At 40.6% G+C, this 19,852-nt stretch overlaps 1 protein-coding gene across 8 annotated transcripts in view; it reads left to right on the top strand.

Moving 5' to 3' along the window:
* The first annotated feature begins 3,206 nt into the window (after positions 1–3,206).
* Positions 3,207–19,852, top strand: part of USP24 (ubiquitin specific peptidase 24) — a 154,449-nt gene continuing 137,803 nt past the window's right edge. For 7 of the 8 annotated variants that reach the window (XR_013520109.1, XM_054236291.2, XM_078331958.1 and 4 more), the window contains exon 1: positions 4,195–4,777. Coding sequence is in view for 6 of the 8 variants with exons in the window: in XM_054236291.2 (XP_054092266.1) it covers positions 4,454–4,777 (324 nt within the window). In the remaining 2 variants the exon portion in view is untranslated. Of the gene's footprint in view, positions 3,292–4,194; positions 4,778–19,852 lie in introns of those variants that run through there. The other variant, XM_078331960.1, reaches the window with a different exon arrangement.

Below are 19,852 nucleotides of genomic sequence, written 5' to 3'. Positions count from 1 at the left end.
TCCCTAACTGTTAAACCACAACAAACAAGGGCAGGTTTTCAATTTCCACCCATATTGTGTCTGCAACCCATCCCATGAAGTCAAGCGTGGAGTTTTCCACTTGCAGCATCATGTCAGCACTCAAATTTTGGGGGCTGGGTGCACTGGCTCATACCTGCAATCCCAGCACTTTGGGAAGCTGAGGTGGGCAGATCACTTGAGGTCAGGAGCTCAAGACCAGCCTGGCCAACTTGGTGAAACCCAGCTCTACTAAGAATATAAAAATTAGCCAAGTGTGGTGGCAGACACCTGTAATCCCAGCTACTTGGGAGGCTGAAGCAGGAGAATCGCTTGAACCTGGGGCAGAGATTGCAGTGATTGTACCATTGCACTCCAGCCTGAGTGACAAAGGGAGACTGTCTAAAAAAAAAGAAAATTCTAATTTTGGGCTGGGTGCAGTGGCTCATGCCTGTAATCCCAGCAAAGTGGGAGGCCAAGGTGGGAGGATTCCTTGAGCTCCTTGATCTCAGGAGTTCAAGACCAGCCTGGGCAATTTTGTGAAACCCCATCTCTTAATAAGAAAACAAAAAATAATAAGAAAAATTTTTTTTCCGATTTTGGAGCATTTCAGATTCCAGATTAGGAATGCTCAATCCATATCGCTCTAGAACTATACACTCCAGCTATATTCCACTGGTTTATAATTCCTCCAAATGTCTTTATTCTCATCCACCACAGGACCTTTGCACACGCTCTTCCTTGGAAGTTTTCCCCCTCATTTCATATTCCTTTTCGTGGCTTTCCAACCTTCTATCAGATCATCCTCTCTGGGAAACTTTTCAGTTTTCCAAGACTTGGTAATTATCCCCACAGAGGGCAAGAATTTGCCCTTTATATCCTGAAATTCCCCTATCACACAAAGCACCTATTACACTTTATGACTATTCTTTGTCTATTTCCCTTTATTATAGACAGTAAGTTCCAAAGGGGCAGAAACTGTGTAAATGTTTTGCTCACAATTACCTCCCTAGTCCTCAGCCTGGCTCAGAGTAGACATTCAATAAATAATTTTAAAAATCTATTATTAATTAACATGAGAAAACGCTCATGTTTTGTTTTCAAGATAGTTCATCATACCTTACTTCTAGAAGTAGCTACTTTTTTCTTTTCCTTTTTAACTTTTCTAGAGAACTATTATGGGAATTGAATGTAATTTAAATTTTTTAAAATCTTCTGAACATTTTCTAGATTTTACTGCAATAAAAATAAAAATGTAAATGAGTAGTGTGAATATTCATATCATAGGCCCCACCCCCGCAATCCCAATTGCACAGAGTTTAAAGTACTCACTTGCTTTCTTACGTGCAAAAAAGTATGATTATACTACTTGCATCCTCAGATGACACTCTGGCTTTTCAGTCACTCCAGGATCCGGTTTCAAAATGGACTTCCTTGTTTTTTGTGGCCTTTTGTGGCTCTTTTCCAGTTTTTATCACAGACTGTTTTTCTCTTCCTTTTCTCAGTTAAGCACAGCTTCCTGTCATGTTCTATAAACCTGCCACTGTTGATGAGTCCTTTTACATGCCACGTGATTCAGTTGGCTCTCTCACGACCTCTTAGATTCTACCTCAAATTTTAGTGGCAAACAATTTTTTCATTACCTGTTATTTTCTCTCTCTTTGTAATTCATTTCTTAGTCATTAACTCTTCAAACACAGAGCAGAATTGAATGCCCTCACTTAACCATCATCAAATTTTTGTCTGTATCAAAAATAGTACCTGGCACCCAGTAAATAGAATAATTTTTATTCTAGTTGTTAAATTTATTGAATACATTACTTATTGAATAATTATTTACTGAATAAATTTACTCAATTTGTTGAATAAATACCTCAGCATGTACCCTATGACGGCCTGCTTACATCAGTTTATATTGCTTTGTTCTTCATGTGTCACAGATAAACCTTTAAAACTTCATGGTGTACCTAAAAGCTAACACTTAATAATTCTTACACTGTGACCCAAACCAATTAGTCTCTTTCCTTCCTTCCCTCCCTTCCTCCTTTTTCTTTCTCTCTCTCCTTTTCTTCCTTTCTTTCCTTTCGAAACCAAGTCTCACTCTGTCACCCAGGCTGGAGTGCAGTGCCGCGATCTCAGCTCACTGCAACTACTGCCTCCCAGGTTCAAGCAATTCTCTGTCTCAGCCTCCCACAAGCGCCCGCCACCACGCTTGGCGAATTTTTTGTGTGTTTTTAGTAGACGGGGTTTCACCATCTTGGTCAGGTCTTTAACTCCTGACCTCGTGATGCCCCCGCCCCGCCTTGGCCTCCCAAAGTGCTGGGATTACAGTCCTGAGCCACGGCACCTGGCCGGCATTCCTTCTTGGCAAGTTCTTTTTTGTCGTTGTTGTTCAGAAGTGTAAGAAGGTTTCCTTTAGTTATTTTTAATTCTAAAATTAAGAGACTTTATTTGCTTTGGATATGAGGACTAGTCTTTATAATCTAACCTTTAATGGAAACAACCAATGCAGTAATTCATTTAAAAGTAAAACATAGTGACAAATTCACCCTGTAAATCGAATTGCTGGTGCTTATAAATATAGGTGGCAAGTTACTAAGTATGAAGGGTTCTTGGTTCAGGACAAAATATGCCAGTAGTGAGAGTGCAAAGAAAATGTCTGGGTACTGCCACTAATTTAATATTTGGTGTATGTGGAAATCTTAGTGAGTGCTGGGTTGGCAACAGCAGGGGTTTGATGGGATGAAAAAGAAAGTTGGATTTTAGGTTCAGGAAGAAAACAGGATGAGGACATTAGGAGGTGAATTTCAGTTAGCAAGTATGTAGTATTCGAACGAAGGAATAAGCATCCGAATCTTGGGAAAATAACCTAGAGAACTATGAATTGAAGAAAACTGAAGAGGAAAAATAGCAAGGACTTAGGCCCAGGACGGCTTTGAATGCAGCTCAGCACAAATTCGTCAACTTACTTAAAATACGATGAGATTTTCTTGTCTAATGTCATCCGCTATCATTACTGTTAGTATGTGTGGTCTAAGACAGCTTTTCTTCTTCCAATGTGGCCCGACAAAGCCAAAAGATTGGATACCCTTGGCTTAGATGGTGGAGTCAAGGGAACTAAAGATATGGCCCCAGACTGCCAAAGCCAGAGGTGAGAAGAGAAAGCAAAGAAAACAGGCCTTAAAGGTGGAGAAGAAAGCTCAAAGGTCGAAAGAAACAGGGATGGCATGCTGCCCAAGAGGCAGGGACAAAGAGGGAATCCGGAGCCAAACACTGCGGTAAAAATGTGAGAAGGTAATGTCCAAGATGCACGAACGAGTCTGTGGCAGAAGGAAGTAAGAGTCTGGGTTTCTGGAAGTTTTCATACAGAGAAATGGGATTTAGATTTCGGGTTGGAAAAACAGATTTTGGACTCTCAGGGAATTCCAGGGTAAGAGTTCGGTAGAGTTCAGTCAGCTTGGCGGAGACAGGTGGTCAGTCAATGTTGGAAGGAAAATTTGGACAGCTGGGAGTTCAGTTCAACGGGTTTAGGGTGATTTCGGCGAGGGCTGGCGGGGCTTAGGTCGAGTGTCCGTGAGGGTGAATTGCAGCTCGGTGGTCCTGGCGTCTAGTTTGGACGGGAATTTCTATGGGCGGCGAGGCGTATTCAGGCAGCGTGGCGGGTGAAATCCATCCTCCTCCGTGCGCGGGATGAGGGTGGATTTCCTTCAGGACTGCGGTGCATTTCAGGCCGGGGTGGAGGTTCTTCTCGGCCACCACGCAGGGAATTCCCTCCAGAATGGGGGCGGGTCGGGCGGCTCTGGGGTGCGCGGCTCCGGGGGGGGGAAGTCCAGCGGGGAGTCGCAGGGGTTCTGGGGGATCGGACGGAGGGAAGCGGCGTCGCGGCTGCGGAGGCTCGGCCGGCCGGGGGATTTCGGCGACGTTCGGCGCCGGCGGCGGCCCCTCCCGTGCCGGGGGAACCTGTGGCCCGCGAAATGGGCGGGCGGTGGCGACGACGGCAGAGTCTCCCTCGCCTCTGCTCGGCCGCGCAGCAGCCCTTTCACCTTAGGCACGCTCCGTGGCGCGGCCCCTCCCTCCGCTCCTTTATTTAAAACCAACAGAGTACACCGCCGCCCCTAGCCTGGCAACTGCGAGCACGGTCTCCCGTGCCGCTTCCGGGAGCGGAGGCGCGGCCCCGCGGCCCGGGGAGGAGGAGGCGGAGGGGGAGGAGGCCAACATGGCGGCGCGCAGGGCTGGGCCGGGCCGCAGCCGCGCCTGAGCGCCCCACCGCCCTAGCTCGGCTCGCGGCACCCACGCCGGCACCTAGCCTGGCCCGGCGGCTGCGGAGCACGCGGGGCAGGAGCGCAGAGGCCCACCTGGACGCGGAGGCGGCGCGGAGGCTGCGCCGCGCGGCCCGCCAGGCCCGGGACCCGGAGCTTCGCCGTGCGCCGGCCGGGGCGGCCCGGAGGCCCAAGCCATGGAATCGGAGGAGGAGCAGCACATGACCACGCTGCTGTGCATGGGCTTCTCGGACCCCGCCACCATCCGCAAGGCCCTGCGCCTGGCCAAGAACGACATCAACGAGGCCGTGGCGCTGCTCACCAACGAGCGGCCGGGCCTCGACTACGGCGGCTACGAGCCCATGGACAGCGGCGGCGGCCCCAGCCCCGGGCCCGGCGGGCTCCCGCGGGGCGACGGCGGAGGTGACGGCGGCGGCGGCGGCCCCTCCCGCGGTGGAAGCACTGGCGGCGGGGGCGGCTTCGACCCCCCGCCCGCCTACCACGAGGTGGTGGACGCGGAGGTGAGAGGGGATACCCCTAATCTCCGCGGGAGGCCACCGAGCCGGAGTTCCTGGGAGGGGACACACCCCGCTGTGCTTGCTGTGGGGAGAGGGCATTCGACTGGGGCTTCAGTGGGGGCGGAGCGGAGAAAGAGAGAAACCCCAGGATCCAGTTGGGAACAGAAGTCACTGGATTAGGGTTAAGTGGGGAGAGAGACCCTTAGGAGAGGGGTGTGAAATGGAATTAGGGATGCGGAGCAGGGCTGTGGGTCGGGGTAATGAGGGGTCCCTTAGGCTTCCGGCTTTGCACGCCGACGATGGGGAGGAGGCTCTGGGGCTATCACCCTAGATGAGAATGCAGACACAGGAGCGTGTGGTGGGAAGGAAGCTTGCAGTAGGGGGTCGGAAATGGGGTACTAGTGCACTAGGCTAGGTCGGAGATTTATTGGCACGAGGTTTCAGTGAAGGATTGGCGGAGGCATCAGGTTCAGAGTCAGAAAAAGCGGTGTGGAGCGGCCAGAGTAGTGGTCTTTTATAGGATCACTGGAAAACTGTTGGGGTTGGGGTTTTAGCCAAGGGTCGGAAAGAGGGGGCATTTAGGTTTTAAAATGAAGAGGGAGCGGGCAGGGGCCAGGAATGAGGACATGAATGAAGTCTGGGTTGAGAGCATTGGACTTGATAAGATCAGGTAATAGAGCAGGGGGGGTGGCCCTGAGAGGGCAGAGGTGGGAGGCCCGGGGAGGGGTGGGAGCTGAGGAGGTCTAGGCAGGGATGGAGAATGGAATTGGAAGATAAAGCTGGGACCAGGTTTGGGTAAAGAGGAAGTGCTGGACCTTGATAAGGTCAGAAATGAGAGAAAACTAGAATGGGAAAAGAGACAGTAGTCGTACTGAGGGTGCTATGCAGAGGGTCATGGAACAGGGTGGGACCCCAGTGGGAGTGGAGGAGGAGTCTTGAGGCTAATGGCTTTGATCAGAGACCTCAAGTCTAGGGGGTGGGATGTGAGCAAGGAACATGGGGAAAGAAAACAGACTTTTCCTATGATCAAGAAAAAAAGATCGACTAGAAGCAGCAGTGCTTTTGAATAATTACTTTGCAGAAAAATAGTAGTTTATGGCAGGAATTTTGGTCAGATTGATTGGCTAGTTCATTTCAGGGGCCAGCAGAGCAGCTTGGCCTGACCACAGAAGAGCAGAGATCTCAAATGATTGGGATTGTGTTATTAGGTATATGAATTTGGTTAATTCTTAATGAAGCTAAGTCTTCTGAAAGACTTTTTCCTGAGCAGTGTTATATCCTCTTAATTGTATGCTTTGGCAGCAGCTCCTCGGGCTGAAGTAGCTTGGGCAAGAAGGTGACACGTAAAAAAAAAAGAAAAACAGATTTCTGCACAAGATTTCTTTGGTTTTCACACTTTGACAGAGTTGCTAGATTGCCCTCTGTAACCCACTAACTCAGCAGTATCATTGACTAGTGTATGGAAATAAAGATTGTCATTCTTCCTAGTTTGGGAATTTTTAAAAATTCTCGTATAATTGAGTAACTGTACTTAAGTCACTTTAAGAAATGAGCTTCTCTCTACCAGTTCCTATCATTCCTCCCTTGTTCCTTCCAGTTTTGACCCAGTTTTGAAATCAGGAAGAAAGCCGTTGCTTTTTCAGAAGGTGTTTGTGTAACTCTGCAAAGCCCAGTGTATCCTCATTATGTGAGAAATTTTATTCTTTTTTTCTTTTGTCATACTTTTTAATTTCCAGGGATTGGAAAATCAATTTTAATTACAATGCTTGGTGCATTTATGTTAACATTAGCACCAACCTTAGCTTACTGCTAGTATGCGTAAGTACAACGAGTTGGGAGTGGCTTCTTATGTGAATGGCAAGCTGAGGAGTTTGCTTTCTGGTAAAAATCCAGAAAAATCTCCATCTTTTTGAAGCAGTGCATCAAGTCCTTATTTCCCTAGACCTGTTGGATTTGGCCTGGGGGAGGGAGGCTGCACCGTTTACTTTAGAGAGTTGAAAAGGAGCTGGTGACTGAGGCTGCTTTACCCATGAAGCATATTGACAGAGGCTGGCAGGCTGTCACTTTCCTGACACACTGGAGCCTTTTGGGAACATTTAACCCAGAATGTGCTTCCGTGGTTTAAAAATATTCGTGCATGCTACTTCTTGGTCATCCTTGGTGTACACAGTGGGAAACTGAGGCTTTGATCTTGGAAAATAAGGAAAGGTAATAAATATCAAGCATCTACAATGTGTCAGGCCCTGTCTTAGGTGCATTATACAGTTTATTTAACCCTTGGTGAAAGAATTAGCGCAGCCTTTTTGGGGATACTATTATGTAGTGGGTGGCAGAGGCTGAATTTGAAGCCAGATCTCTTTGACTTCAAAGCCAATGCACTTTTCACTCTGTTCAACTCCTGGCTTTAGGATTAAATTTGTTTGGTAACAGTATGGATACTAAGGAAAAATAATAAAGGAATGACAAATTTTGAGGCTACCATGCAATGATGTCATGAGCACCAAAGCATTAGGAATCTAATAATGGGTAGAATATAAGGTGAATCATATATTTTTTTTTTGAAGCAGACTTTAGAAATTAATAATTAGTTCAGCTCCCTTATTTAGCAAATGCAGCTTTTCAGGCCCCAAAGGGGAAGTGGCTTGTTCCCACAGAGTCAGTTAATAGAAGAGGTGGGGCTGGTACTCAGGCCGGCCCTTTTGCTCTAAGTCCTGCACTCTTTTGGCCTCTCTTTCAAAGGAAAAAAAATGGGACAAGTAATGGGTTAAAGGGAAGGAAGAAAAGAGGAGTAAAAAAACTGGGTGAAGCTTGTCAGCTATTATATAGTTAACCCTTTTTATTTCTAAAAACTGAGTACTTTATTTTAAATTATATACATTTCTATTTGCTGCATAGGAAATTTCAGTTTCGTTGTCCTCTTTAAAAATGTGAAAAAGAGAATAAAATCTGTTTAGGAATTGATTAGAAAAGAAAAATTATTTGAGTTTTTTAATATTTGTAGTTTGGGGATAGCAGTGGTTTTCTCTTACTGCCTTCAGGTCCCAGGGGCAGGGAAGAGAGTGGTGAACAGAACATGGAGTTTACATTCTAGTGAGCCTTGGTCCAAGCCTCTCATTTTACAAGAAATAACTGCCCAAGGTCATGTAGCTAGTTAGGTAAATCAGTTTGGGGCCCTGCTGTAATTAGGATTTGGTTTAAAAATTAATATTTGAACAGTAAAAGCTGTTACTTCCGGTTTAGTAGAAGCAAGGAGAATGCAGATTAAAAAGGCATAGATACCTAGCAAAACCTAGAACTGCATAGAAAACCACCTTGTTAATATCCTCCAATTAAGTAAGTAAAGACAGTGTTTTGCAGAAAAGATGTGTTTGGTTCTTACTAGTTTTGTTGGATGTAAATGTTCTTGCTCTCTGGGTCTGGAAGGGACTTTAAGAAGCTGTCCGGTTTTGATTTTGAATAGCAATCCTTCAAAATCATTCCACAGCACATAAGAGTCTGTTCTATTATTAAAGAGAATGAGCTCTCACAGCTGCTCTAAATAACTTATTCTGATTTTTAACCACCCCCCTGTCAGAATTCTTCACTCTTTACTGCATGGCTAATGTAAACTCCTCTGGCCTGCTAGGTGCATTCCAATTGGTTCTGTTCTCTACAGAACTGGAAGAGTTGGGCCTTTGTAATCCCTCCGGGATCAGTAGAAATCTGAACAAGGTATCCCGTGCGTCTTACAGAACTTAAAAATTATGAACTGTACCTTATCCATAAGGGATACCTTTATACATGAATAGTATAACGAATACCTTATTCATTAAGTTTCTTTATTTTATCTTTAGAAAATACTAAAATGAAAGTTTTTGGAAGGAAATTCCATATTAACTGAGGAAATACCTTTCTTAAATGTCTAGTGCTGTTAATTAATATCCCCAGAAGTGACCTTTAATACTTCCGGTGATCTGATAAATGTTGTGACTCCTTGTTTTGTTCCTGTTTTAATGTGGACATTCCTTCTGGAGGTATTATTTTGTCAGAAGTATTTGCAAGATTTCATTGCTTTTTTGTTTTTTAAGTTTAGAGCCCCAAAGTTGGTCCTGCTTTAGTATGTCTAAGTCACATAAAAATAAAAAACATATTATTTGTAGTTCTTTAACTCATTCCTGTTTCTTTTTTTCACCTTTGGTAGAAAGTGGTAATTATAAATGAATTAAAATTGTAATACTGTCAATGTGTATAATTAAGGTTTATGTTAAAATTCATGTTCTCCTTTTCCTAAAATACAACAATCCTAGTATGAATGTGGAGTAAATATCAGATGACTAGTTTTTAATTAACTATTAGTGATTCGAATACATGACCTGTGGTTTGTGAATTACCGTGATTTGGTAGATTTAAAAAAACAAAAAAGTCCTTTAAAGGTTTTAGAGTAAAAAACGAAATAATTTAATTAGTTGAAAGTAGATGAAATAAAAATAGAGAATTAAAGATGAATCAGCATAGCCTAATTTGAAATAAGAATTTATTTTTGAACCTGTGTGTGTGTGTGTGTGTATGTGTGTGTATGTATTTATCTCCTTTGGGAATTATGTCTGTGAGTTAATCTAACAGATGGAGTCTCACCTTGTAATTACCTGGCCATTCACTTTTAGAATGAATGTAATTTGGTATGGAGGGAGTACCTTTTGTGTGTTCGTGAATGTGGTTTTAGTGAAATCATAGTAGATTGTGACAGCTTTATGCAGCATAATAATATTGTTAGCTTAAATTTTGAAACCAATTTCAATGTTAGAAAAGTAAATATTGTAATGTTTTAACAATTTGAGGAAAAGGTTTCAACGTTAATAGAAAAATATGTTCATATACTTAAGTATATTTATACTTACTGCCCTCAATATCACATATCAATTACTTGAATCCAGGTGTGAAGGAGGGCTTTTTTTTTTTTAACTTTTAATAAGGAAATATTAAGAAAGATTTAGTAGAATCTTTCAAATCTGAAGTTGAGTTTTCTTGGAAATTTTCCATATATGGAACCCTAGAGAGAAGTAAGAGGTAAACACATAAGTACATAAGATTGAACTATTTCAGAACACCTTCATAAATGCATTAAAGCTCATGCGCTCCACTCACTAAGTGCTCTAAGTGCACTAAAGCTCATGTATTTCATTCACTTGCGTTTAAACTTTAAAAAAAAATACAGTTCAAACAAGTTTCAATATTAGCTTTCCTGTCAAATTAGAATGGTTTATGGTAGTCTAAACACAAGATGATGAGCTCTTAGAGACAAGCCCATTTGACAATAGTGAGAAGTGACAGTAGCAGCTTAGTGGTCAGGGAGGGGACAGGAAAGCTTTAAAAGCCGATTCAACCAAATCACACGAGCCGATTTGCGTAGGGTGATTTGAAACAGCTTTATGTGTTTCATGGTCCTGAGAGGATAACTGAGTTTTCAGTGATGCCACAGTCAAGGGTCAGGAATGTTTAAATGTTTAATATATTTTAGTAAGGTTTTCCAAAAAAAGAAGAAGAAAGTTGGATTGGTAAAGAAGTATGCTTCTGACACCTGGAGAATTGAGATTTGAGGACATTTGAGTCATGATATTAGATTGCAGAGGTACTACTAAGAGAATTGTGCTTCATTTTCAAAAGGGTAAATTTTTTTTCTCCCTTTTTTTCTAGGGAGTTTTATTTCCTTTTTTAAGCTTGTATTTATCATTATGAGGAATTTTTATTTAGTGTTACCATATTTTTTTAGTCACAGCTGGAATAAAAATTTTTCTTAAGCTCATATTGGTAGTAGGTGACATTGGTTTTTTTGGTTTTTTTTTTTGAGACAGAGTTTCACTCTTTTGCCTAGGCTGGAGTCCAGTGGTGCAATCTCGGCTAACTGCAACCTCCGCCTTCCAGTTTCTAGCGATTCTCCTGCCTGAGCCTCCTGAGTAGCTGGGATTACAGGCACCTGCCACAATGCCCAGCTAATTTTTGTATTTATAGTAAAGATGGGGTTTCACCAGGTTGGCCAGGCTGGTCTCGAACTCCTGACCTCAAGTGATCCGCCTACCTCAGACTCCCAAAGTGCTGGGATTAGAGGTGTGAGCCAACTATACCTGGCCAGCATTATCGTTTTTTGTCAGTAATCTCTGTGGTGAGATTTTGGCAAAGTATTTTAACCATTTTGTTTTCATGGTATGTTTACAGGGTCACTTGTCTGTCCACTACTGAGAAACCTTGCTCCCACCATTGGTAGCTTCCATTTTTTATTTCTTTATGTGTGTTATATGTGAGAAGTAGAATCCATTGTTTTAGAGGTGATAACTTTAGCTAGTTAATGGAACATGTAACCGTAGAGTTGATTTGTTTTAATTTTCCCTGAAGAGCTAACACAAGTAAGTTTAAATTGTATTCCTACAGTCTTTCCAGAAATTAAAATGTTTCAGCCATTATGCAGCAGTCTGTGGAATCTTTTTCAAGGGCTGAGTTGAAGATGTGATTGTTCTCTCAAAAAATAAGTAATACTTTAGGTACTCACCAAAGGCTTCCCACGTCTAAAGATAAACACTAACAAGTAGTTGTTCCGGCATACAATTTGCTTTTCTAGCATCAAGCCAGTTATTTCTTTTGTGAAATTCACTTGACATTATTATACTTTCACTTAAGTTTATATCAAGAATATTTTATAAAACCATTACTTACTAAGCCACATGATAGAATCATCCCTTAGTACTCATAGGGGGCTGGTTCCAGGATGCCACCCTGCCTGCCATGCTCAAGTCCCTAGTGTTTGCATCTAACCTACGAATATCCTCCCGCAGACTTTTAAGTCATCTCGAGATTACTTGTAATACCTAGTAGAGTGGAAATACTGTGTAAACAGTTATTACCTCATATTGTTTCTTGTTTGTATTTTTTATTGTTGTATTTTCAATTTTTTTCTCTAAATAATTTTGATTTACAGTTGGTAGAATCTGCAGATATGAAACCCATGGATACAGAGAGCCAACTGCACTGACCTCCTGTATCAGTAGGTTTCCAAAATTGTTTCTGAAATTAAAATCTTTTTGAGAAAGATTTGTGGTCACAGATTTAAATCCAAGACTTTTCCATTTCTGCTTCATGTGCAGTTAAAACCCAGTTTTCATAAACAGGTCAGTATTTCCTTTTTTTTTCCCTTTCCATTTCTCCTATATTGTCAATTTTGGTTGAACATTAAATTGCTTTTTGAGATTACTGTAGTAGGTAATCTATAGTATGAAGCATTTTGGTAACAATTTATTATTTTGTTTTATTTTTTGTGATGGGGTCTTACTCTGTCACCCAGGCTGCAGTACAGTGAGGCAGTTTTAGCTCATTGTAGTCTCTGCCTCCTAGGCTCAAGTGATCTTCCCCACCTCAGCCTCTAAAGTAGCTGGGACCACAGGTGTGTACCACCACACTTGGCCAAGTTTTTTTTTTTTTTGGTAGACACAGGGTTTTGCCATGTTGCTCAGGCTGGTCTCGAACTTCTGAGCTCAGGTGATCTGCCTGCCTCACCCTCCCAAAGTGCTGGGATTACAGATGTGAGCCATCATGCCCAGCCTTGGTAGTAATTTAAGATGTATTTCAGGTCCTAGAAAATATGAAGGTACCGTGTGAATAGTCACACTGTTATTAATCATGTGTCTTATTCTAGACTCCTTGCTCTCTTTTTTATGGAATAGCTTATTAATTCTAAGCCTAAATATCTTTCATGCCCCTTCCCTCTATTCTCACTTTTACAACTCTGATTTGCCTCATGCCCCCCCCCTTTTTTAATTGTTTTTCTCTGCCATTCACTGGCACAAGAATCTCTCTCTAAAATGTAAATTTTAATTGTGGAATAATCTTGGTAAAATGGTTTTGTGATTCCTCATCTCGTATAAGTAAAACCTAAACTCCTTTTCTTTCGAGGTCTCCAGACTTACCTATCTGGTCTTATCTCCTGCCTTCCTGTTCGAAGCTCTCTCTCTCTTGCTGTTTCCCCATTCTCATTCCTACTCCCCGATATCTCTTCTACCTAACACTAAGTCATTCTTCAAGGTTAGCTCAGTTGCCACTTCTCTATAAGGAACACTTGTCTTACAACACTACATTCTTCCATTGCATTTTGCATGAACACCAAGTAAAACATTTCAGTTAGAAAATTTTCTGTGTTTGCAAGTGTGTATTGATAAGTCCTATTAGGCATTGAGCAGAACTATTTTTATCTCTGTGTCCTTAGTACTTCTGGCTTATGATAATATTTAATTGGATAGAGAGATGACTAAGTGGTTGGATGGAAAGAAAATCTTAAATGAAATAAAACAAAAAGTCTCATAGTATTCAAAAGAGTATTCAGGGATTTGTGAGACTGTACTTTTCTGTTCAGGGTTCTGTTGCTTGCTATTATTTGGCAAGTCATTTTGCCTTTCTGAAACTTCATTTTCTCAATAAACTGAGCATCTTAGACTAGATCTAAAATGTTAATTTTTTCATTCATTGACTCCTTTGAGAAAAGCTATGGGGTCTCTCATGTATACATGTAAACATGCATACTTAATTTTGAATATAAGTTTGTACTAAAATGTTAATACTGTTATTTTGGGGTGATGGGGCTATACTTTTCCTATTTTTCTGAGTTTCAGAATTTTTCTTTAATGAGTTTTTAAAATATATATAAATTTCATTAAAGTTAAAAGCAAACCAAACTGTGTTTAAATGAGAGTAGATAAAAAGATTAATGTATTGCATAATTCTTAGGAAAATTTTGCAGACTCTAAAGTTATTCAAAAACTTTGTTATTGAGGAAAATGAAATATAAAAAGATTTAATTTCCTTTTGATCTTATTGAAATATGGAAAAAAGTATACTGCTTCCTAGCACATCATTGGGAGCTATTTTTTAAAATCTAGAATTCACATTTGACTATTATATTATATAGTTACTTCTAGCTTTAAGAAAACTGGCTCAGAAGATGCAATTCAGCAGTACTTTTTGAATTTGAGTCACAGTTTAAGCTTTAATGGAGCTTCTATTTAGTTGCCTTTCCTGCCCTGTGTTTTTCTTCATGTTTCCCATGTCCTGCCCCCATATCTCACAGCATTTTGCCTTGCTAATTGTTTTTAGGACATTGTTATATGTGACTCCCATGTGTATTTTGATTGACCTTTAGATTATCTGCTAGATTTGAAGACTTTCAAGGTTCTGTGGTGACTGTATTTTGAAAACAGCTGTGTTTAGAGCCCCTTTTTTGGCCAAAGGGATGGAATAGAAACACATACTTGGCTGATATAGCCTTCCCTGGTGACCTCTGTTCCTGTGACCTGTGGCAGTATTACTCATTGTGGGGCCATTGGTAGTTCCGCTCACAGTCTCATCTGTTACTTAACTTTCTGTCATTTGTATACTTTAATGTACTCTCATGTGTATTTGCACATTCTTAGGAAGGTGGGACTGCTATTTCTGTTGTTTTTATTAAGTAGAAAATAAAGAGTTCTCAGAATAAAAACTGGACTTAAATAATGGTTTAGATCAAATTCAGTTGGGAGAATAGGCATTATACTGAAAATGTCAGAGCAGCAAAACAGCTATGACCAAGTTTAACAAAATAGCCAGTAAATTTTTATTGAGAACTTATTGTGTGCTAGGCACTGAGCTAGATATTAGAAATAAATACAATGGTGAAAAAATCAGATACATTTCTTCTCTATTATAATTTCAAGGCTAGTTGATTTCTTATGTCCTAAGTCTAATAAATCTTAATATTTTATTTCAGAAACTGGAGAGAGGCCTCGAAAAGTTGTGAGTTAAATATGAAAGCTTAGATCAAAAAGCATTTGGATAGTGCCTCAAGAATTTTTTGTGATGTAATTTAATCCGTAGTGGTACCCATTGCCAAGAAACCAAATGATATTTTTTTCAAGGAGTATTTCTTTAGTGTCATAGAACATACAGAATTTGTATTTATTTGCCTGTTAGATGTTCAATATTAGTAGATTGATGATTCTTTCAACCAGTATCTTTTAAAGAGTGATGTTAATTACTTTATAAAATAGCATTACTTTTTATCCTAAAAGAGTGAATGTATCTGTTTTTCCATAGAAGAGAAATGGCTTTAGGAACCAATCTTATTGTAGGCTAAAAATCTTTTAATGATTGTTGATTTAAAAAAATTACTTTAGAGAGACTTAGTAATTTTAGAAAAACTTAATTATGGTGGAAATAGCAATATCTGTAAATAAAAACCTGTCTGGCACTAATAACATTAGGACTGCTTAGTTTATTATGAGTGTTTTGGATTTGCGGTCAGTTTTATTTTATATATTTATTTTTTTGAGACAGAGTTTCATTCTTGTTGCCCAGTCTGTAGTGCAATGGTGTGATCTTGCCTCACCGCAGCCTCCGCCTCCCGGGTTCAAGCGATTCTCCTGCCTCAGCCTCCCAAGTAGCTGGGATTACAGGCATGTGCCACCATGCCTGGCTAATTTTGTATTTTAAGTAGAGACGGAGTTTCTCCATGTTGGTCAGGCTGGTCTCCATCTCCTAACCTCAGGCAATCCACCCGTCTCAGCCTCCCAAAGTGCTGGGATTACAGGCGTGAACCACCAGGCCCGACCTGTGGTGAGTTTTATATTGGACTGGCTAAAACTTGGAAAATGTTAATGATTTTTCTTTTAATAATTGACTTCTCATGATGTCTACCTCATTTTGAAATATTTTGATGAGTTGGAGTAGTAGGAGATCATCCTATAGTTGCCTGGTTAACAGCTAAAATATTTTATATGTGCACGTGCACACATGTATGTAATGTATTTAGTTTTGAGAAAATATCAGGTGTCTGTTGAGCAACTAGACTCTCAGTGTTGAATTATGTCAGCCAAAAATATATGATTTATACCATTAAAACAATTGGTTCATTGTATATATGCAGATATACTGACACCTTTAGAGAATAACAAGCAAGTTCTGTTTGCTTTCTATTACTAGAGCTTTTTATGGTTGAAGTATAGAACATGTCTGTGGTAAAGGAATTTTAAGCATTTATTAAAGAGAATCAAAGATTAGATTTAGTGACTAAATATGGAAGAGAAATACTAAGATTATTTAGCAAGGTATACTTTATAAAACAGCAAAATTATCTGTAGAACTATTTCCTGCCTTTCCCTCTCCTTATTCCAGTAGGCAAAACTAAAAGTTCAAACTTTAAGATTTAAAATTGATGATTTGTTTCAGAGCTGGGATCATGGAGATCTGGTGCTGGTAAGTCTTGTCAGCTTAGGGAGGAAGACCTTGACTCTTGTCTCAGCAGAGTCAGAAAAGGAACCCAACCTTCTGCCTCTTGAGATGTACTTTGTTTACTTTACCATACTGTTCTTCTGACATGAGGAAGTCTTTGACTGTAGGTTATCTTTAATATCTCCTTCCTCATAAACTGTCTCTATTTAATTGTCACATTTCCTTTGTTAGATATACACTAGTTTCTCCCCTTATCTGTGGGGGATGTATTCCGAGAACCCTGAGGATTCAGAAAACCACAGGTAGTGACTGAACCCTATGTATATTGTTTTTTCCTATACATACATACCTATGATAAAATTTAATTTATAAATTGGGCACAGTAAGAGATTAACAACAGGAACTAATAAATAGAACAATTACAACAATATACTGTAGTAGAAGTTTTATGAATGTGATCTCTCTCTTAAAATGTCTTATTGTACTCACTCTCAAAGATGTTTATTCTATAGTTTTAGCTTGCTTTCTCAGTAGGTACTTTTTAACATCCATTATGCATAAGTTTATGAAGGTGGTGGGAGTTGAGGAAAGGAAGATGGAGGAATTGCTATCACTTGTGAAGGTGCTGTGTGGGTCCCTCAACTTAGCATCCTTGTATAAGTGATCCCCTGCCTGAGTCTATCCACATTTGCACATGGTGAATATTTTAAAAATAAGCTTGAAGAGTCGGTATACAGGCTGGGTATGGTGGCTCACACCTGTAATCACAGTACTTTGGGAGGCCAAGGTAGGTGGATCACCTGAGGTCAGGAGTTTGAGACCAGCCTGACCAACATGGTGAAACCCCATCTCTACTAAAAATGCAAAAATTAGCTGTGCATGGTGGCGGGTGCCTGTAGACTCTGTGTCTCAGGAGGCTGAGGCAGGAGAATCACTTGAACCTGGGAGGTGGAGTTTGCAGTGAGCCGAGATCGCACCACTGCACTCCAGCCTGGGTGACAGAGTGAGACTGTGACTCAAAAAAAAAAAGTTTGTATACACAAATTGCTTGAAACAGTATACTACCTAATTTAATCATCTTCTGTTTCAGATGTGTGTTGTTTAGTTTCTTAAAATAGCCTTTTTGTTCTCCATGTATGAAACAGTAATGATTACAAGTATCTACTGGGATGTATTATATACTTGCTGGTTTGAAGTTAAACATTTTGGTTTTTGTTGTTGTTGCTGTTGTTGTTGTTTTTTGAGATAGAGTTTCGCTTTTGTTGCCTAGGCTGGAATGCAGTGGCATGATCTCAGCTCACTGCAACCTCTGCCTACCAGGTTCAAGCAATTCTTCTGCCTCAGCCTTACAGGTAGCTGGGATTACAGGTATGCACCATCATGCCCAGCTAACTGTATTTTTAGTAGAGATGGGGTTTCACCATGTTGGCCAGCTTCTGGTTTTGAACCCCTGACCTCAGGTGATCTACCTGCCTCAGCCTCCCAAAGTGCTGGGATTATAGGCACGAGCTACTGTGCTCGCCTGAAGTTAAACATTTTGAAATATGCCTTGGAATGGTGTTAATATACTGAAAATATAGTATTTGCCATAGGTTATATATTTTAGTGAATACAAAAATAAAACAGTGAATATTGATGAGCTCTTAGAGGATACTTAAAGAGGAAGTCAGTTTTAAAATATTCTGGATCCTCTTATGACTCCTTGCTTGTGCACATTTGTTTCCTCCTGCCTGGCATGTCCTCCTCTCTCTCTTCTCTTGCCATAGTTGGCTATTCCATAGCACTATGTGTGTAGTATCAATTTGATCCTTGCACTTGATCCTTTCTCTACAAAACTGATTTAACACAGCCTTGCAGCTGGCAGAGATAAGGTAGGAACATCCTCCTTCTGTCAGTCCAGCAAGTCCCAAGAGACTCTGAATGCTAACATACCAGCTGTACTCTTAATCACTCTTGCTAATAGTTTTCTGTTAGAACTTGATGCCTTCCTTTATACTTCCTCTCAGTCTTTCTTCCCTTCTTCCTAGTTAAACGTCCCTTCTTGAGTTTTAATAGAAACCCTTGCATACCTCTGTCATATCCCATTGTATTGGCATTGTTCCTTTGTCACCCTTATGAAATTGAGTCTCTTTTTTTTTAGTTTTTTGAGAAAGAGTCTTGCTCTGTCTCCCAGGCTATAGTGCAGTGGTGTGATCTTGGCTCACTGCAACCTCTGCCTCCCAGGTTCAAGTGATTCTCCTGCCTCAGCCTCCCAAGTAGCTGGGATTACAGGTGACCACCACGCCCGGCTAATTTATATATTTTTAGTAGAGACAGGGTTTCACTTTCTTGGCCAGGCTGGTCTCAAACTCCTGACCTTGTGGTCCACCTGCCTTGGCCTCCCAAAGTGCTGGGATTACAGGTGTCAGCCACCATGCCCAGGCCTAAATTGAGTCTTCTGAGAGCAGGGTCGATTTTCTGTATTTTCTGAAAACTTCAGGCAAACAGTTGACACAGGAGATACTAAACTGAACCAGAGAATCTGATCTGGAAAATATTTATTTGCATCACCATTTTGGAACACATTTTCCCCATTCATGCTTATCAAATAGTCTCTTAAAGCTACTTTTGCCTAAAATACCCTACACCATAGCTTAAAAGTAGCATAATTTTTTTTGTAGTCTCTTAACAGATTTCTGTCATGGTGTTTACCTTATATTACAGTTGGTAGGAAGGAACTTTGTTGAGCTATTGCTGGTGTCTTTATAATGTGTACAATTTTTGGATATAACACGTTAAATCTGAACTTTGGTATTCTGTACCACTTCCTTTGCTTTATGTTTTTTCTTTAGCTCACATAGAAAAATATTGCACACAAGAAAAGAACATAGTGGATGTTAAAAGAAACAAACCCTTTTAAACCTTTAGTGGGAAGGACTGTTTGCCAGCCTGCTTTCATATAGTTTTGTTACATCACTTAGGTGAGCTCTACTTTAGTAAGGAGAAGATTATTTGCAGAGATTGTCATTTCAAGAGAAGAAAGAGAGAAAAGAGAAAACATGTCACAGTATAGTCAAAGCAGAAACCTGACTTTTAGTGTTGATTTTCTTTCAAGTTGTCACATTTGTTTGTTTCATTTATTTCTATAATAATTAATGATGATACTATTAATCCAAATGAGTTTATTTTGTAGTAAAGCTGTTGAGACACTGTTGATTTTTTTCTCCTTTCTCTTCCCAAAATTAAAAAAAAAAAAAAAAAAAAGCCATGTGGAGGAAGAGTAGAAGGAGGAAAGAAACAGTAGTATGGTAACCATTTGTTCAACACTGAGGAATCTTTTCAATGTCTTTGCTCTCTTCTGGCTTCCGAGAGCTAAGATACAGCCCCTGCTTTTAAGGGGTTCATAACCTATTCCAGTGGTTATAAAGAGTTGCTAGGGATGGCCAGCATCAGCTCAGAGTTACTTGGATTGCTTTTTCAATATACCTTATCCCCATAAGGACCTCCAGCTATCCTAGGAACTTCTGACAGAGTGAGGAATGTTGCGGAAAAGTACTTAGTAAAATATTAGAAAACGGTCTGCTACAATTTAAACTGGGTGTAATTTGACTTGACATTTGATATGATTTGGCTCTGTGTCCTCACCCACATCTCATCTTGAATTATACTACCATAATTCCCATGTCCACATGTTGTGCAAGGGACCCAATGAGAGGTAATTGAATCATGAGGGCAGTTTCCCCCATACTGTTCTCATGGTAGTGAATAAGTCTCAGGAGATCTGATGGTTTTATCAGGGATTTCCGCTTTTGCATCTTCCTCATTCTCTCTTTGCCTGTTGCCATCCATGTAAGACATGACTTGCTGTTCCTTGCC

The sequence above is a fragment of the Callithrix jacchus genome, chromosome 7, assembly GCF_049354715.1.
Source record: "Callithrix jacchus isolate 240 chromosome 7, calJac240_pri, whole genome shotgun sequence".
Taxonomy (NCBI): Eukaryota; Metazoa; Chordata; class Mammalia; order Primates; family Cebidae; genus Callithrix; species Callithrix jacchus.
Note: the sequence above shows the minus strand (reverse complement) of the source record. Positions and strands in the feature narration are given on the sequence as shown.